This window comes from Podarcis liolepis, assembly GCF_965112155.1.
Source record: "Podarcis liolepis genome assembly, chromosome: 7".
Classification (NCBI taxonomy): Eukaryota; Metazoa; Chordata; class Lepidosauria; order Squamata; family Lacertidae; genus Podarcis; species Podarcis liolepis.
This window is the reverse complement of record NC_139561.1, coordinates 90,348,464-90,366,324: the sequence shown is the minus strand read 5'-3', so window position 1 is coordinate 90,366,324 and position 17,861 is coordinate 90,348,464. Positions and strand designations below refer to the sequence as shown.

The window sequence follows — 17,861 nt, the reverse complement described above, 5'->3', positions numbered from 1 at the left end:
CATAGTTGTTCTACTTGTGTCTGCCGTCGGCATGTGGGTAAGTATAAGTTTATGCATAACAGTTACAGATAGGTAGCCGTGTTGGTCTGCCATAGTCAAAATAAAAAAATTCCTTCCAGTAGCACCTTAAAGACCAACTAAGTTAGTTCTTGGTATGAGCTTTCGTGTGCATGCACACTTCTTCAGATACATAACAGTTTGACTTGTCCAAAATCTAATACTGCTGCTACAGACCATTCATCATTGGAGGGTAGTTGGGTAATATTAGCTTGTATCTGCGTTGAAAACAGTAAGGCTAAGCCTCCTTTGGGTCTGCCCCCTCTTTGGCTAGGTGTTGCTCTTTTTGTACACGAGTGGTAATTATCCAAGTAGAGCTCGTCTGTCGACCAGGTTTCCTGGATGAACAGGATGTCAAATTTAGTGAGGAAGTCCATTAGATTGGGGTCTTTACTTTTAGCTCCCCACCCTGCAATGTTCCACGTACAGATGGCCAACTTATGTTTTTTGATTGGCAGACATCTCAAGGGACAATCTTACCTAGTTTTATGGCCAGTTTGAGATTTATCGTTCATTATGTCCCTTTTGGGGTGTATAATAGGACATTTTGGCACGGTGTGTACTTGGACATATTTTAGTGTCCCGGAGGAGCGTCCTTCCCCCGTGTCCTTATTTCAGTCCTCCGTGTGAATGGTATCTAGGGTTCCTAGGTTGTCCACAAAGATTGAACCGTTCTTGCCTAGTGGAACCGCTATTTCTGCTTGATGTATTATTGTTTTCTTTGTTATGGGTGGTTCTGTAGGTCCCAGTTCCTCTGGTGATAGGAATAGCCGTAGTGTCCACTCACTGTTGGATAAAGGTTTTGTGGTATAAGTTGCATAGGTAAATTCCCTGGTGACAGGTGTGGCTAGGAGGGTAATAGATTTCCTTATAGATGCTAATCTTTCAATTAGTGCGCCCTGAGCTTTATGTATTTGTTCAATAGTTGCTATGAAGCGGCTTTCCTTCTCTATACTGGAGTTTTCGTAATTTCCTGATACGTGATTTGGGGATGGTGGTTTTGATCTTTTAGCCAGCTGGTTTGGGGCTTTATCTGCCTCTAGTTGAAGCATCTTACAGTTCTCGTCCATCGTAGACTTTGTCTGCCTTGTTTTTAGCTTATCAGTCTTGATTGTTTCGATGAGAGGAGTTCCGGACTCTTCGAATAGGCGAGTCACCTGCAATCCAACCCTTTGCAGCTTGTCCTTATTGTTTGAAACTAGTTTGGTTGTGTGCCAGTCTCTGAATGTTACCACAACTCTGTTTAGGTCCTTGTCTGATGGCAGAAATTTAACATTGATGATGTTTTCTGCTGGGACTAACCCTCTAACGGCTAATTCAGTTTTCTTGAGAATATAGATTCTCTCTTGTGCTGGGGAAAGGAGATATTTGTGCATGTATACGGGTAAGATGATAAGTTTTTGTTTGTTTAGAATTAGGTTTCTGCGAGAGTATATTGTTTTAGAAGGAGTTTCTTGCTTAGGGATCGAGTTTTCCCTTGGATTTCTCGCGGATCCATTCGGGAGCGCTACTTGTTCTGTTGTATTGTGAAGCCCAGGCTTATGGAGTTCCTCTGTTGAATTGGAGAGTCCAGCCTTATGGGGGTTATTATTTGAGCTTGGGCTTCGGCTTTTATCAAAGGGAGGCAGAACTGGGTTAGCTGGGCTCGTTGAATTTGAGTTCTCTGATAGCTTAAATAGTCTTGTGAGGTTCGTTTCCTTTGTTCGGGATGGGAGCTTTTTCTTCCTTCCCATTTTTACGTTCTTGGGCTTCTTCTCTTTATTCCTGGGACACTTCCCCTTTAAGAGGGGTTTCTTAGGGTCGACTGAGTTTCCCTTTTGGTTTAGTTTGACCCTAGATGTTTTCCTTTTTTCCGCATCATGTTGGATTTTATTTTCCTTAATGCTGTTATCGTTTGGTGTACTAGAGAGAACTTTGGCTGTATGCAAGTTGTCTATTCTTCTAGTTATTTCAGTTAGGGCAGTTAGTAGGCCCAAGCATTCTGGGAGGAAGTCTTTGATGTGTCCCAGTTCTCTGCCTATCTGCAACTTCTGTTCATTTAACAGATCATTATATAGCCCTGTTAGTATGTAAGGGAGGCATTCCAAGTCCAGATATTGGGCTCTTGTGTCCTCCAAGTCTTCATTTGTCACAGTGTGTAACCCCATCTTCTCCCCGGGTCTGGAACTTTGGGAGGGCTCGTTTGTCTTAATTACTGAGTTTTCCTCTTGTGACTCTTGTTCTTGCTCCTGCTCCAGCCCCGATTGATTCACTAAAGTTTCATTTTCTATAGTGACTTGTTTTATTTCCGTTGCCAGATTGACTCCCACCCCTTCCTCATCTGTTTCCATGAGCTCCCCGTACCTAGTGCGGTCTATGGACCATTCGTGGGGGTGACGTTTCTCAGCATTGCTTATTTTATCTGTTTTTGGTTTAAAGTAGTGTGAGATTTTTACCTGTCTTCCTCTTGTAGGGGGTTCAGCCGCTTTGGTGAGGGGGATTCCCAGCCCTTTATAGCTCTGTCTGGTGAACACCATTCCCTAAGTTGAAAGCTTCCTTTATTGGGAGGTTTATTGTAGAAATAAGGGTAGAGGTAAGACTGAACACCCGCATCCAGGCTGTTGGACCAGGGAGCCTCCCTACCCTTCCCTCCTTAAGCCTTAGCTAGGGGCGGGAGGGTATTCGTGAGGAAATTCATGGCGGAATTCTTGGACTTATCTTATCTTATTGAAGTTAGGCTCAAAGGAGTTCAGCGGTTTCCTCAGCTTCTTTGGCTGTATTTCAAGCCGATCCGTCGTCCGGGAGCCCCAAGGTTATGAGTCAGTGTAGCCGTATCAATAAACAGTGCGGCGGTAGAACAATAAAGGTAGAACAATAAAGCAATAAAAGGATAAGCTAGTTAAAACAAGGCGACAAGACAGACTGCCGATAGTCCTTAAGGTCCTTGAGGTGTAGCTTTGAGGTCTTGAAGAGGCTAAAACTGATAAAACTAATAAAAACGCTTAATTGAAGCCGGAGGCTCTAATTAGGCTGCTACCTCCGTCGCCATATTGACCTGACAGCATAGATTTGATCCAAGGTGGGAAGAGTGCGCCCAGTTATTCTCTCCTCAGTCTTTACAACCCTGGACAGCAATCTTTTTCCCCTGGCCGTGCAGCTCCCAAACCACACACAGAGACCATAAGTTAATACACTCTCCACAGCACAATGGTAAAATGCCATCAACAGGTCCTTTGAGAGATTGTTTTTCTGGGGGATGCTCAGAAAATATAACCTCTGCTGTGCTCTCTTCATCAGGTCTTTGCTGTTTTCTCCCTAGTTAGGTCATCTCTCAACTCCATTCCCAGAAATCGAAATACCGAGACCTGTTCCACACACTTCACCTCAATAATGAGTGGCTAAATATTCAATTTACATTTCCTAAAGTCCACAATAATCTTTTTTGTTTTCTTTAAGTTAAGGAGTAAGTTGCTTTTCCTGCACCACTCCCCCAACTGCTCAATTTCCTTCCTATAAGCCGCCTCCCCCTCTCCAGCCGTGATTAAACCAACCACTGTTGTATCATCTGCATTATTACCTTGAGATGCCATTGGGAATTGAACCTGTGACCTATATGCCAAGCAGTTGCTCTACCATGGAGCTACGGCCTCCCCCCTATTTCACAGTACAAGAAAGGAGGAAAATATCCTGACTGTCAGTTTTTCTGAATTCCTCCAACAGGAACTGGGACTCTTCCTGGATCCGCTCTTCGATGGACCTTTTCCCCATTCCAAAATTCCTCAAGGTGCTGAGTGTGAACCGTCGAAGTTGCTTCCAGCGTTCCCCGTTGGCAAAAGCAATCCCTGAAAATGCAGAAAACAAACAAACAAAACCCAACCCATGTTACGATACAGAAGCATTGCGGCCGCGAGCTGCTAGCTGGAAAGCAAAACATCAATGGGAATCAGTTACAGATAGGTAGCCGTGTTGGTCTGCCATAGTCAAAATAAAAAAATTCCTTCCAGTAGCACCTTAAAGACCAACTAAGTTAGTTCTTGGTATGAGCTTTCGTGTGCATGCACACTTGGTATCTGAAGAAGTGTGCATGCACACGAAAGCTCATACCAAGAACTAACTTAGTTGGTCTTTAAGGTGCTACTGGAAGGAATTTTTTTTATTTTATCAATGGGAATGTTGGGAGTGTTTCGTGGGAAACAGAAGGACAGTCTATTCACAGTGCAAAGCACCGGAATTAGCTCAGAGTGTAATATGAGCTGTACAGGAAGTACAGGAGGAGTTTGTCTCTCGGCTGCTGGAGTTTGAAGAGAGCAGACGTGTTTTTCTATAACGCTGCAAAGACAGAAATAAAAGCATGTAAATACGTTTCTGTCTATCTCTTTCCCCTGCCTGGGGGGGGGCAGGGAAGAGTGGTGTGTTCTTCTCACGCTGAGAAGGATCTCCGATCGCGACCTAGCCTGTATCCTGCCGGAGAATGCAGACAGGGAGGTCAACAGGAGATCAAGCCAGGTGCCTGGAGAGTGGCCAATTTCTCCTGATAAAGGCTTGAAATCCCAACAACCTCTTCAGCAGCCAATGGCAGCAAATGGGGGACTCTACAGATTCCCATCCTTCCAGATGTGCTTCCCCTGCTTTCACTCTTCTGAATGACCCTGTTTGCACATTAATCCGCTCTCACGTTGGGTGGTTCATAGAGCCCCAGCAGAGATTTAAAATCATAAAACATGCAGCAAAGTAAAGCATGGAAATAAATAATAAATACATTTTTATTGATACCCCGCTGGTTCAAAAACCAGGCTCAGGGCGGCTAACAACAAATTTAAAACAATTGTAAAAGCAGCGTAAAATGCAGTATAAAAACATGAATAACAATAAAATTCAAAGTTCAGAGATCAATTTAGGGGAAATCCATCTAATAAGCATTAGATAATCACCAGGGCTAGCTGGCTGAATTAGTCCTACTTGGGCCAGCAAGGAGGCCAGGGGAGAACTAGCTGTGGGATCCCAGAGCGGGTAATCTTCATAAAAGGGGAGGGAAGAGAAGGGAAATAAAAGATCAGGCTGAATTCAAATTAAAGGCCAGGTGGAATAGCTCTGTCTTACAGGCCTGATGGACGGAGGTTAAATCCTGAAATAAAGGCTGTTAGACCTTTAAAATATCCCCTACTTCCAAAGCTCCCTGCTTCCTTTAGCTGAGAAGGAGACGACCTGGTTGATAAGCTAAAAATGGTTTACTTACAGACTCTTCAAAAGTTGCCTCCAGAAAAGACAGAGGTAGTATCTTGGGTTTGGAAAAGTGGCAAATGTTTCTCAGTTATTTGTGTAGAAATGCAAAGGTGGCTTGTTAAAGCCATGCAGTCTAAGCATCCAGGTTAGACCTCCTTAGTGACAGGGTTCACATGGTGGAACAATAGAGAACAAAGGGTTTGGTAAACCTTCTCCCAAGGGGAGAGTGTGTGGCCTAGCTAAGCCTGGCATGGTAGCTTACTCTGTGGACCTAACCCCTCCATCCATTAATTAGAGTTAAACACGTTGGTTATACGAGGCTGGATATATCCTACAGCTGGGACTGGTACTCCCAACATCCCCAGCCAGCTCAGCAAGGATGATGGGAATTGTAGTCCACCAATATCTGGGCGCCAAGGTTGAAGGGGAATGCTCTAGGCAACCAGGGTTGTTTGCAAGCGCTGAGATGTTGTCCAACACCAAGAGTTGTTGTGGTCAGAGCTCGATAGAGAGCTACATAAATAAGAAGGACTGCAAAAGCGGGTGAAGACGAAGACACCAGGCCGTTGAGATTCTAGAATAGCAAAACTTGCTTCAGATGGGTTGCTTACTGGGAATGGCCCTGCAAATATACTAATATGGAAGACTAGTACAGACTTCTTGGGAGAAAAGCAATGACAAACCTAGACAGCATCTTAAAAAGCAGAGACATCACCTTGCCGACAAAGGTCCGTATAGTAAAAGCTATGGTTTTCCCAGGAGTGATGTATGGAAGTGAGAGCTGGACCATAAAGAAGGCTGGTCGCCGAAGAATGGATGCTTTTGAATTCTGGTGCTGGAGGAGACTCTTGAGAGTCCCATGGACTGCAAGAAGATCGATCCATTCCTAAGGAAATCAGCCCTGAGTGCTCACTGGAAGGACAGATCCTGAAGCTGAGGCTCCAATACTTTGGCCACCTCAGGAGAAGAGAAGACTCTCTGGAAAAGACCCTGATGCTGGGAAAGATGGAGGGCACAAGGAGAAGCGGGCGACAGAGGACGAGATGGTTGGACAGTGTTCTCGAAGCTACCAGCATGAGTTTGACCAAACTGCGGAAGGCAGTGGAAGACAGGAGTGCCTGGCGTGCTCTGGTCCAGGTGGTCACAAAGAGTCGGACATGACTAAATGACTAAACAACAACAACAAGTACAGAGTTATTTCTGCTGTGGCTCCGTGTAACTGACTGATCTCTTTGGAACTCACCGAAACCGTGAACGAAGTCGTCCACTGTGGCCAAGTACCCTCTACTACTGAACTCTTCGGCATGGTCCACCAGGGCTTCCTTGATGGCCTTGTATCCATACAAGACGACCACCCGTCTGGGTCCCAAGTGAACTGTGAACACTGGTCCATACTGGTCTCTTAGCTGAAATGGGAACCGGGCAGGGTCATTAGTGATCTTCCCTGAGACATATTGTATTGGCTGTAAGTTATTTTGTGTTGTCTAGAGCCAAGATAAAAAGCCTAACAAATTTCATAAGAATATGCAGAAATGGCGAAACTTACCGGAAGAATAAGAAATGAAGATAACACATTGGAAATGGTTTATTGAATATTTACAGATGAATTGCAAACAGATAAAGACATTGGCAGGATTATTGTAATAACCTGCAGTTTCATAAGAGAGTATATTTAAAGCAGATAATTAAATGAGTAAATTGAATGAATTTGGATACGCAGAAGATATTAAAAAATTAATTTAAAGAACTGCAGAAAGGGTGGGGGAAGGAAGTCAAACTTTGAATGTAAAATTGATCGTAAAACTAATGAAATGTATAAACTTGAAAAGTATAAATAAAAACTAACAAATTTAATAAGTAATAAGTAATATCCCTGCTATGGGACACAGGTGGCGCTGTGGGTTAAACCACAGAGTCTATGGCTTGCCGATCAGAAGGTCGGCGGTTCGAATCTCCACGACGGGGTGAGCTCCCATTGCTCGGTCCCTGCTCCTGCCAACCTAGCAGTTCGAAAGCAAGTCAAAGTGCAAGTAGATAAATAGGTACCGCTCTGGCAGGAAGGTAAACGGCGTTTCCGTGCACTGCTCTGGTTCTCCAGAAGCGGCTTTGTCATGCTGGTCACATGACCCGGAAGCTGTACGCCAGCTCCCTCGGCCAATAAAGCGAGATGGCCTCCCCTTTGCCTCCTGCATGCCCTCCAGCTATGCCCCATCAACCATATGGCTGGCGGGCATGCAGCTTCCTTCCCAAGCCTCTGCGGGTGGAGAACGATCCCTGCAGAGGCTTGGGAAAAGGTCAACAACTCTGGGAAACAGTGGGTGGAGGGCCGAAGGGATCTTTGCACCACAGCACCGTACATGCTTAAGACTGCCCTGACTACAACTCCCACCAGCCCCAACTGGCGTGGCTGCATAATGCTAGGGATGATGGGGCAACTGCTGTGCTGGCTGAGCTGATGGGAAGTGCCCCACACTGCTACATCCCGGCGCCATCTAGGTTTCCTAGTTGACTATCAGTTGCTGCTCTTCGAGGCCTTAAATGGAGGACGGTCCCACTGCTGCTCCCTGTTGGCATGCAAAGCACCCGATCTGCCATGGAGCAAGGCGCCAACCTGGTGCCCAACCCGGACTGGCTGCATTCACGGCGCTGGAACCTGAACCAACAGGGGCGTCTTGGTATCTGTTTTGGTTCTATTGCGTTACCTCCCCAAACGCCGCAGATCATGATGCAAGGGCCCCGGCGCAACCTCCAGCGCTGGAGTCACGGTGGTAAATCCCCCTTTGTGTTTGTTCTCGCCACAAGGCTCTTCTTCTGCCCCCAGAAAGAGCTCCACCCGCCCTGCCACCCTGACAAGCCTTGGCACATTTTCTCCGAGAGGGTAACCCGATACCCTTTCAAAGGGCTGCACCTCTTGGGAACAGGCGGTGGCTGGGAAATTTAATACCCACCACCTCTGCAAACTCCATGGGCACACAGGCTTATCTCGCTGTAGCCAGAGGTGGGTATTAATCCCAGTTTATTAATGCACATCTGTGGCCCACTTTTGGTTAATTAAAAGAGACTGGAATTTGCTGCTGGTTGCATCTGCTCGTTTGCTTTCCTCCTGCAAACGATAAGCCAGACTTGTGCCTGGAAATGGCCTTCAATCTAAAGCAGATACAGTGGTACCTCAGGTTAAGTACTTAATTCGTTCCGGAGGTCCTTTCTTAACCTGAAACTGTTCTTAACCTGAAGCACTACTTTAGCTAATGGGGCCTCCTGCTGCTGCCGCGCCGCCGGAGCACGATTTCTGTTCTCATCCTGAAGCAAAGTTCTTAACCTGAAGCACTATTTCTGGGTTAGTGGAGTCTGTAACCTGAAGCGTATGTAACCTGAAGCGTATGTAACCCGAGGTACCACTGTAATTACCTAGGCAACTTATATACAATTTTCATTCCTTCTTCCAACCTTGAAGCCAATCAGGAGCAGAATAATGTTGGAGTCTGTAACCTGAAGCGTATTTAACCTGAAGCGTATGTAACCTGAAAGATATGCAAGAAAGGAAAGGAAGCATGTGAGGGAGAGGTATAGGGATTTAGAGGTGAAAACAAAGCAAAGAAGATAGATTGCAAAGTATTCCTTAAAAGAGGGGAAATGGAATAGGCCTCTGAATTTGCTCAGGGTCAGAGGTCCAGCAAAGTCAGCAAAAAAGGAGAGAGACCGACAGTGGAAAGTGCAGTTTTATATGTTAGGCAGACAAGAACTCAGAGCAGAGCCTAACAAAAGCAGGAAATAAGAGAAGGAGAATTGAATGAGAGTAGGGTTGTTTTTTGGTCACCTTGTCCTCCCGCTTTAATTTTCTTTCTTTTTTAATTACAAGGTTCTAGCCCTCAGGATTCTCATCTTGGCACTTGTCCTCAGGCAGGAGAGCCTCAACGGAAAGGGGCAATGGTAGATCGCTTGGTCCTCACGCAGAATAATAATAGAATCCTAGAATCCTAGAGTTGGAAGAGACCACAAGGGCCATCGAGTCCAACCCCCTGCCAAGCAGGAAACACCACCAGAGCACTCCTGACATATGGTTGTCAAGCCTCTGCTTAAAGACCTCCATAGAAGGAGACTCCACCACACTCCTTGGCAGCAAATTCCACTGTCAAACAGCTCTTACTGTCAGGAAGTTCTTCCTAATGTTTAGGTGGAATCTTCTTTCTTGTAGTTTGGATCCATTGCTCCGTGTCCGCTTCTCTGGAGCAGCAGAAAACAACCTTTCTCCCTCCTCTATGTGACATCCTTTTATATATTTGAACATGGCTATCATATCACCCCTTAACCTCCTCTTCTCCAGGCTAAACATGCCCAGCTCCCTTAGCCGTTCCTCATAAGGCATTGTTTCCAGGCCTTTGACCATTTTGGTTGCCCTACTCTGGACACGTTCCAGTTTGTCAGTGTCCGTCTTGAACTGTGGTGCCCAGAACTGGACACAGTACTCCAGGTGAGGTCTGACCAGAGCAGAATACAGTGGCACTATTACTTCCCTTGATCTAGATGCTATACTCCTATTGATGCAGCCCAGAATTGCATTGGCTTTTTTAGCTGCCGCGTCACACTGTTGGCTCATGTCAAGTTTGTGGTCAACCAAGACTCCTAGATCCTTTTCACATGTACTGCTCTCAAGCCAGGTGTCCCCCATCTTGTATTTGTGCCTCTCATTTATATCCCGCCCTCCCCAGCCGAAGCTGGGCTCAGAGCGGCTAACAACAATAAAAGTTAACACAGCATTCTAAAATCAATTCATTCTAAAATCAATTCAAAATCAAATTCATGGCAACCATTAGGCTAGAGTTCTATTAGGATTACGAAAGGAGGGGGTCAGACTGTGCCTTGGCCAAAGGCCTGGTGGAACAGCTCTGTCTTGCAGGCCCTGTGGAAAGATGTCAAGTCCCTAGTCTCTTGTGACAGAGCGTTCCACCAGATCGGGGCCACAGCCGAAAAAGCCCTGGCTCTGGTCGAGGCCAGCCTAACCTCCCTGTGGCCCGGGGCCTCCAAGATGTTTTTGTTTGAAGACCGTAAGGTCCTCCAGGAGAGGCCCTGGGTGCATGGCTACTCAAAGGCTGAAGTCATACAGGTGATGATGACAAAGATATCTCTTCCCCTGAGGCTCTGGAGAGCTGGGGCTGCCAGCCAGAGTGGACAAGACTGGACGAAAAGTCTGACCTCGGCAAAGACGGGTGCCGTCGCCACGGCTTACCTTCTTGAACGACGTGAGCATGTCATGGGTCTTCAGATCCAGTAAGTTGCCCAGGATTGGGAGGGGTGTAGGCCCCGGGGGCAGTTGCCTTCTCTGAGCCATTTGGCTCCATGCTGAGAGGAGGACCAAGACCGAAAGGCAAACTACCAGCAAGGCCAAGAGGCTTTCTGCCAGCTCCAACATGCCCGAAGCAAATGGAGAGGGAGGTTTATCTGGGGACTTAGGGAACTAACAGAGCCACACCTGCCCTCGCACGACGGGGCTGATGAAAGCAAACAGAAATCAGTGTGACTGGTGCAAATCTTGGAAATCTTCACCTTTATAGCAGAACCTGTAGCCTTGGTAAACATAATTTGTACCCAGCCCAGCCCTGAAAATGCTGTCTATGGCTGTATGCCCTTTGCTCCCAACCCCCAGAATGTAAATTGCTTTTGGTGCATGAGATGGCAGTTTCTTCATGGCGAGTTCCTGCACCTATTTGTTTTTTTGATTCTTTTAAGTATTGCTTAAAAGCAACAGCTGCAAGAGGAGCAGCTGTTGCAGCAGAAACAACCATTTTGTGGAACCTCGGAGACCAAGGCCATCATACACCAGTTCTGAGAGATCTGCATTGGCTCCCAGTACGTTTCCGAGCACAATTCAAAGTGTTGGTGCTGACCTTTAAAGCCGTAAACGGCCTCGGTCCTGTATACCTGAAGGAGTGTCTTCACCCCCATCGTTCTGCCCAGACACTGAGATCCAGCGCCGAGGGCCTTCTGGCGGTTCCCTCACTGCGAGAAGCCAAGTTACAGGGAACCAGGCAGAGGGTCTTCTCGGTGGTGGCACCTGCCCTGTGGAACGCCCTCCCTTCAGATGTGAAGGAAATAAGCAGCTATCCTGTCTTTAAAAGACATCTGAAGGCAGCCCTGTTCAGGGAAGTTTTTAATATTTAACGCTGTACTGTTTTTAACACTTGATTGGGAGCCGCCCAGAGTGGCTGGGGAAACTCAGCCAGATGGGCGGGGTATAAATTATTATTATTATTATTATTACATATGAAAGTTTTTAAGCTAAGCATCAAAGCAGCCTCCCCCAAGCTAGTGTCCACTTTATGTTTGGGACTGCCACTCCCCTCAGAGTCAGCCAGCGCGGTCATATGCTGCTGGGGCTTATGGGAATGGTAATCCAGGAAGTCAGGGGGCGCTAGGTTGGCCGGGGGAGGGAGGTGCCTTAAAAGTTTAAGGTGCCAAAAGCATATCTCTTCTATCAGTCCTTAAAGTAGGACCTCAAAATGCAGCTTGTGGATGGGAAATGGGAGGAGGGGTTTAGAAGAACCAAAAGTTTCTTTTTCCATCCAGCAACTCTATCCAGTCAATTGCCTTTTCTTTTTAAATCCAGGTTATGGCAGGTGGGGTGTGGGGTGGGGAGAGCAGCTTGCCTCCTGCTCAGGGCTCTGATACCAGCCTCCAAGCAAATTTTTATGTCCCTCCTCCTAGACATCATTGAATTTGACAGTAGCAGCAGCAAAACAAAACAAAATGAACTGGAGGGACAAACCAATATTTGAAAGAGCAAAAGAAACGCTGGTAGAATTCTTTGAAATTAATAAAATACAAGGATATGATATAAATGTAATTTGGGACACAAGCAAGGCCTACATGAGCGGTTTTGGGATACAACAAATGCTTCGGATAAAGAAGAAAAAGGAAAACAACATACAAGAAATAATAAGACAGGTAAGAGTCAATGAAAAAGAACTGATTAAAAATCTGAAAAATGAATATAAAGACCCTACAATCACACATTTCCAATTTATTAAACAAAGAAGTAGAAAACAAAATTAAATGGATGAGACAAAGATATTTTGAATCAGCCAACAAGCCCAGCAGGATGTTAGCTTGGTTTATAAAGAAAAAACAAACAGAGAGAATTATAAATAAAATAATAGATCAAGGGGAAGAAATAGTTGACCCCAGAAAAATCAAAGAAATTTTTATAAATTATTACAAAAAGTTATATAAAAGGAACATAAAGATGAAAATAAAATAAGAGTATTTGCTACAAAATAAATTACTGGCAATTGTAGAAGAAGAATATAGACATCTAAATTCTAACATAGAAACAAGAAATTGTACAAGTTATTTTTGTATGGGTGATGATTTAAATTGTCTTAAGTGTTTATTATAGTTATTTTTTATTATCTTTATGTTCTTAATTTTTGCTTTTGCTCTGTTTTTGCTTAGTTTTCGTCTTTCTTTTTTTGCTTTCCCCCCTTGTCTTTAGTTGATATGTTTGTATGTTTTGCTTTGTTTGTATTTGCATATTAATTCAATTAAAAAATTCACTAAACAAAACAAAACAAAATGAACTTTCAAATCACCAGAGGGATCATTTAGTGAGCATGAGGTGGCCACAGCCTCCCTCCTTAGCTGATCCACACATTCGTGTTGTGTGTGTGTTTGTGTGTGTGTGTTTGGTGGTGCTGGAAGAGACTCTTGAGAGTCCCATGGACTGCAAGAAGATCAAACCTCTCCATTCTGAAGGAAATCAGCCCTGAGTGCTCACGGGAAGGACAGATCCTGAAGCTGAGGCTCCAATACTCTGGCCACCCCATGAGAAGAGAAGACTCCCTGGAAAAGACCCTGATGTTGGGAAAGATGGAGGGCACAAGGAGAAGGGGACGACAGAGGACAAGATGGTGGGACAGTGTTCTCGAAGCTACTAGCATGAGTTTGACCAAACTGCGGGAGGCAGTGGAAGACAGGAGTGCCTGGTGTGCTCTGGTCCAGAGGGTCACGAAGAGGCGGGCACGACTAAACGACTAAACAACAACAACATGCACACAGCTGATGTGTGGCCCCCAGAGGGTGTATGCGGCCCTCTCAGACAAAGAAAAGAGAAAAGAAAAAAGTTGGCTCTGTTCTACAGGCCTGTTGGCTCTTCTTGACCAGACTTGCTGATAAGAAGGATAATCTCAAAGGAGGGAAGTGGACCGGGGAGAGGATAAAAACAAGGCAGGTTTATCCAGCCTTGGGTGGAACTGGAGTAGAGAACTGTACAAACAAACCCTCCCTTTGTGGCATTTGACACGCTAAGGGCACTCCTGGGTTGCCAGGAGGTGTGAGAGACACTGAAACGAGAACTGTGAGAAAAGAGCTGGCAAAAGAGGCCAAAGGCTGCTGATTGACAGACCCAAAGCCCAGGTGGATTTCCCTACCTATTTTGCAAACATTTCCCATTTTACCACGCCAGACTTGGAGTGTGAAATTTCTGCAAGTGAAGCTTGGTGATTCAAGGACCCGCCACCCACTTGGGGATAAGAAAACACGTGGACACAGTGTGTTAGGTTAATGGGCTCAAAAAAGGCCATTGATTACAGCATGTGAGAGGTATTGGCTTAGGCATTGGAAACAACAAGAGAGCGTGACTCCACCCCCTCAGGGAGGGGTGAGTCTAACAAGGGTTAACCACCAGTGGGAGGAGCCTGTTGGTGCAAATACAACTGGAAGCTCCCCCTGATGTCACCAGGGTCATGCCATGGCCCTAGCCACCAGCAAGGGCGATGGACAGGATCCACAACCGCCAGATTCCTTTAACGGAATACCCATTAAGTGGAGGGGTAGGCGATGGCCACACACTGCCCTCCAATGTTGTTGTTGTTTAGTCATTTAGTTGTGTCCGACTCTTCGTGACCCCCTGGACCAGAGCATGCCAAGCACTCCTGTCTTCCACTGTCTCCCGCAGTTTGGTCACACTCATCAATAGTCTCCTCCAGCACCAGAATTCAAAAGCATCCATTCTTCAGCGATCAGCCTTCTTTATGGTCCAGCTCTCACTTCCATACATCACTACTGGGAAAACCAGAGCTTTAACTATACGGACCTTTGTCGGCAAGGTGATGTCTCTGCTTTTTAAGATGCTGCCCCCCAATACACAAACATATTCCAATGCCTAACCGCCAATACCTAAAAGTTGAGACGATTTGCTACGAGAAAAACTAAGTGGCCGGTGCCAATTTGCCAGTTGGATAAAAATTCCTACCAGGCCCCTTGCCCAACCAAGGCGACCAACACAGGTCCATAGCAATGTCGAGAACCAAGCAGTGAACTAAAGGGAGTGGGTGATCCAACAAAAACCAGCAGCGGAATGAAATGGAAGTGCTGCCGTGGCCACATGTGAGAGGCAAAACCCCGCCCCCAAGTCTCCACCTGTTTGGTTGGCTACCTGGGGGCGTGGCGCACAGCCAGGCCAGCTGGGCAGGGGCTGGAACGTCCCCTGCCAACAAGAGAAATGGCTCCTGCTCACAACTCCTCCCAGGCTTTATCTCAAAATTCAAGACTTGGCTGCTCTTGATGTTTGGCGCTTATCGCGATTTTGGCACAAATCAATGAAGTGCCTTTGGACCCGCCCAGGATGTCCTTTTTATTGCACACCCATCATGGTTTGTGCTCTTGGTGCTATTGGGGTGGCTAACGAACAGGGCCATTTTCAATCCTGTTTGTGCCTGCAATAATAATAATAATTTATTATTTATACCCAGTTTCCCCAGCCACTCTGGGCGGCTCCCAATCAAGTATTAAAAACACTACAGCGTTAAATGTTAAAAACTTCCCTGAACAGGACTGCCTTCAGGTGTCTTTTAAAGAGAAGATAGCTGCTTATTTCCTTCACATCTGAAGGGAGGGTGTTCCACAGGGTGGGCGCCACCACCAAGAAGGCCCTCTGTCTGGTTCCCTGTAAACTTACTTTTCGCAATGAGGGAACCGCCAGAAGGCCTTCGGCGCTGGATCTCAGTGTCTGGGCTGAATGATGGGGGTGGAGACGCTCCTTCAGGTATACAGGACCGAGGTGGTATATATGCAAAGGGCTGGCCAGCTGGCAAAGCTCAGCCTTTAGAGCATGAGACTTTCAATGTTTGGGTCAGGGGTTCAAATCCCACGCTGGGCAAAAGATTCCTGCCTTGGAGGAGCTTGGACTTAGATGACCCTCATGGTCCCTTCCACCTCTACGATTCTACATTTTTGCTTCATTTCCAATCAGGGCAGACCCCAGCTGGAATCCCCCTGCCCCTTTCTGGCCCCACTTTTCAAATAGGAAATGGAGGCTAAGAGTGAGCCGCTTCAGGTCCCCTCCTTTTTGTGCCAGCTGGCCAGATCAGCTCAAATCTGAACTTAATTCGCTTATCACAGCTGGTTAACATTCAGAGCTTTTATGCAATCCATCTGCTTGCTAGAAAGGGCTAAAGGTAAACAGAGTGTGCCATGAAAGGTAAGCAGGGCAAAGGAGAAGTGACTCAGATCTCGGCAGCTTGAGAGCAAATAATCAGCTGGAGAACAGCAAGAAAAATGGGATCAATTTTACACAGAAAGCCCAGAACCTCTGGGGGTTATCTTAAGAGCCTGCCTTCCACACACACCCAGCCCATTTATATCCCACCCCACACTTGCAAATTTTGGGGTGGTTAACTGTAAAATCCCACAAAACCAAAAAATTGTTGTTGTTGTTTAGTCGTTTAGTCGTGTCCGACTCTTCGTGACCCCCTGGACCAGAGCACTCCAGGCACTCCTGTCTTCCACTGCCTCCCGCAGTTTGGTCAAACTCATGTTGGTGGCTTTGAGAACACTGTCCCACCATCTCGTCCTCTGTCGTCCCCTTCTCCTTGTGCCCTCCATCTTTCCCAACATCAGGGTCTTTTCCAGGGAGTCTTCTCTTCTCAGGAGTTGGCCAAAGTCCTGGAGCCTCAGCTTCAGGATCTGTCCTTTCAGTGAGCACTCAGGGCTGATTTCCTTCAGAATGGAGAGGTTTGATCTTCTTGCAGTCCATGGGACTCTTTAATAATGCATTAAATCTGCAACAGAAAGAACTCCTCAGACAGTATCCAATGACAGAGGCAGGAGCTGCCTAATGGCCAGAATCAACAGCCGGGTTTTAACGTGGCATCTGAAAGCCAGCAGTGTGTAAGTGCTAACTAGACTTCCAGCGGGAGAGAGACTCAATGAAGTGGGGAGCCATCATGGAAAAGGCCCATCCCCAAGTCCTGGCCAAATGCCCTGTTGCTGGTGGCAGGTGCAAAGGAGCAGGTATTTCCATCCCAAGTCATTCAGACCTTTGTACATCATCTGTGCATAGCTGTCAACTTACGGATTTGAAAATAAGGGACCAGCAGCCTCGAAAATAAGGGTTCCGCAACCAAAATAAGGAATTTTAGTCAACCAGCTGAAATACGAAGTTAAAAGGGACCAGATAATTTGGGAGAGCAGCGCCGGTTTTTAGCCCTTCGTTTCCAGAGGTTGCTGCTCAAGACACCAGCAGATGAAACACTGCAATTAAATAACTTCAAGCAGCAACCACTTTTCGCGCCAAATGAAGTCCAAGCTACAAAGATGCTGCTGCAGTTCTGTATCTTTTCTCTCGTGCTCCATCTGCCGCTCTCAGTTCCATCAGGTGGGGCAGGAGGAAGGGGGGGGGGAAATAGCACCTGAAATAAACACACAGATCAGACCATCTATGCTAGTCTACTACTACAAATCTATGGGAGAAGTGCTTGCAGTCCTTCCTCAGCTTTCCCCCCTCTAAGGTTAGCCCTTGGAACACCTGCCCGCGCCTCCTCTTCCTCCTCTCTCTGAACTGCTTTCTCTATGGTTGCCCTCACTCTCCTCTCAAAGCACCTCAGCAATTCATAGGCCATGCCAGGCTGCCCATCTCATCCGGGTCCTTCGGTGGCATAGCCGCAGTACTAACAGGAGCAGCAGCGATGGGCAGAGGGGACACCCCAGGCAGAGACACTCAGTTCGGCGGCCGCGAAGAGGATGGTGGCGGAACGGCCCAAGGCTCCCACCAGTACCGGCGGGGAGGGGCTCCTGGGGGCCGAGGCTGGTGAGAGGAGGCTGGAGGGGGGCGGGCCGGGCAGCCAAGCAACACAGTTGGAGCCTCCCTCCTCCCTGGCCGGCAGGGAGGGAGGGAGAGGAGCTGCTTCCTTTGAAACCCGGGAAATTTAAGGGACATCATCAATAAGGGACAGCAGCGGGACACGGCGCTGGGATAAGAGAGTTTCCCACCAAATAAGGGACGGTTGACAGCTATGCATCTGTGGAACCTGGAATTCACCTCAGAGATGTAGTGACAGTCTAGAGCAGGCATGGCCAAACCTGGCCCTCCGGCTGTTTTGGGACTCCAATGACCAACTGGGGATGATGGGAGTTGTAGTCCCAAAACAGCTGGAGGGCCAGAAGAATATGCTTCAAACCTTTCCACGCATTTTCAGTGGGGTTACTTACAAGCCTACTAAGGATTCCAATAGAATAACACAAATCAGGTCTACTCCATTGTGAAATATATAACAAACTTCCAGTAACTGAATGATATGTTTCTGGATTCACAGGTTCTGAACACTCCC

General features: G+C 46.7%; 1 protein-coding gene across 1 annotated transcript in view; it reads right to left on the bottom strand.

Moving 5' to 3' along the window:
- The window catches only part of LOC310712839 (cytochrome P450 2G1-like), a 41,894-nt gene extending 31,120 nt beyond the window's left edge, over positions 1-10,774 (bottom strand). Inside the window, exons 1-3 of the mRNA XM_083516248.1 lie at positions 10,487-10,774; positions 6,503-6,665; positions 3,729-3,878 (exon numbers count right to left, since the gene is read on the bottom strand). Of these exons, the coding sequence (XP_083372374.1) occupies positions 3,729-3,878; positions 6,503-6,665; positions 10,487-10,669 (496 nt within the window). The 5' untranslated portion in view covers positions 10,670-10,774. The remainder of the gene's footprint in view (positions 1-3,728; positions 3,879-6,502; positions 6,666-10,486) is intronic.
- Positions 10,775-17,861: the final 7,087 nt, after the last annotated feature.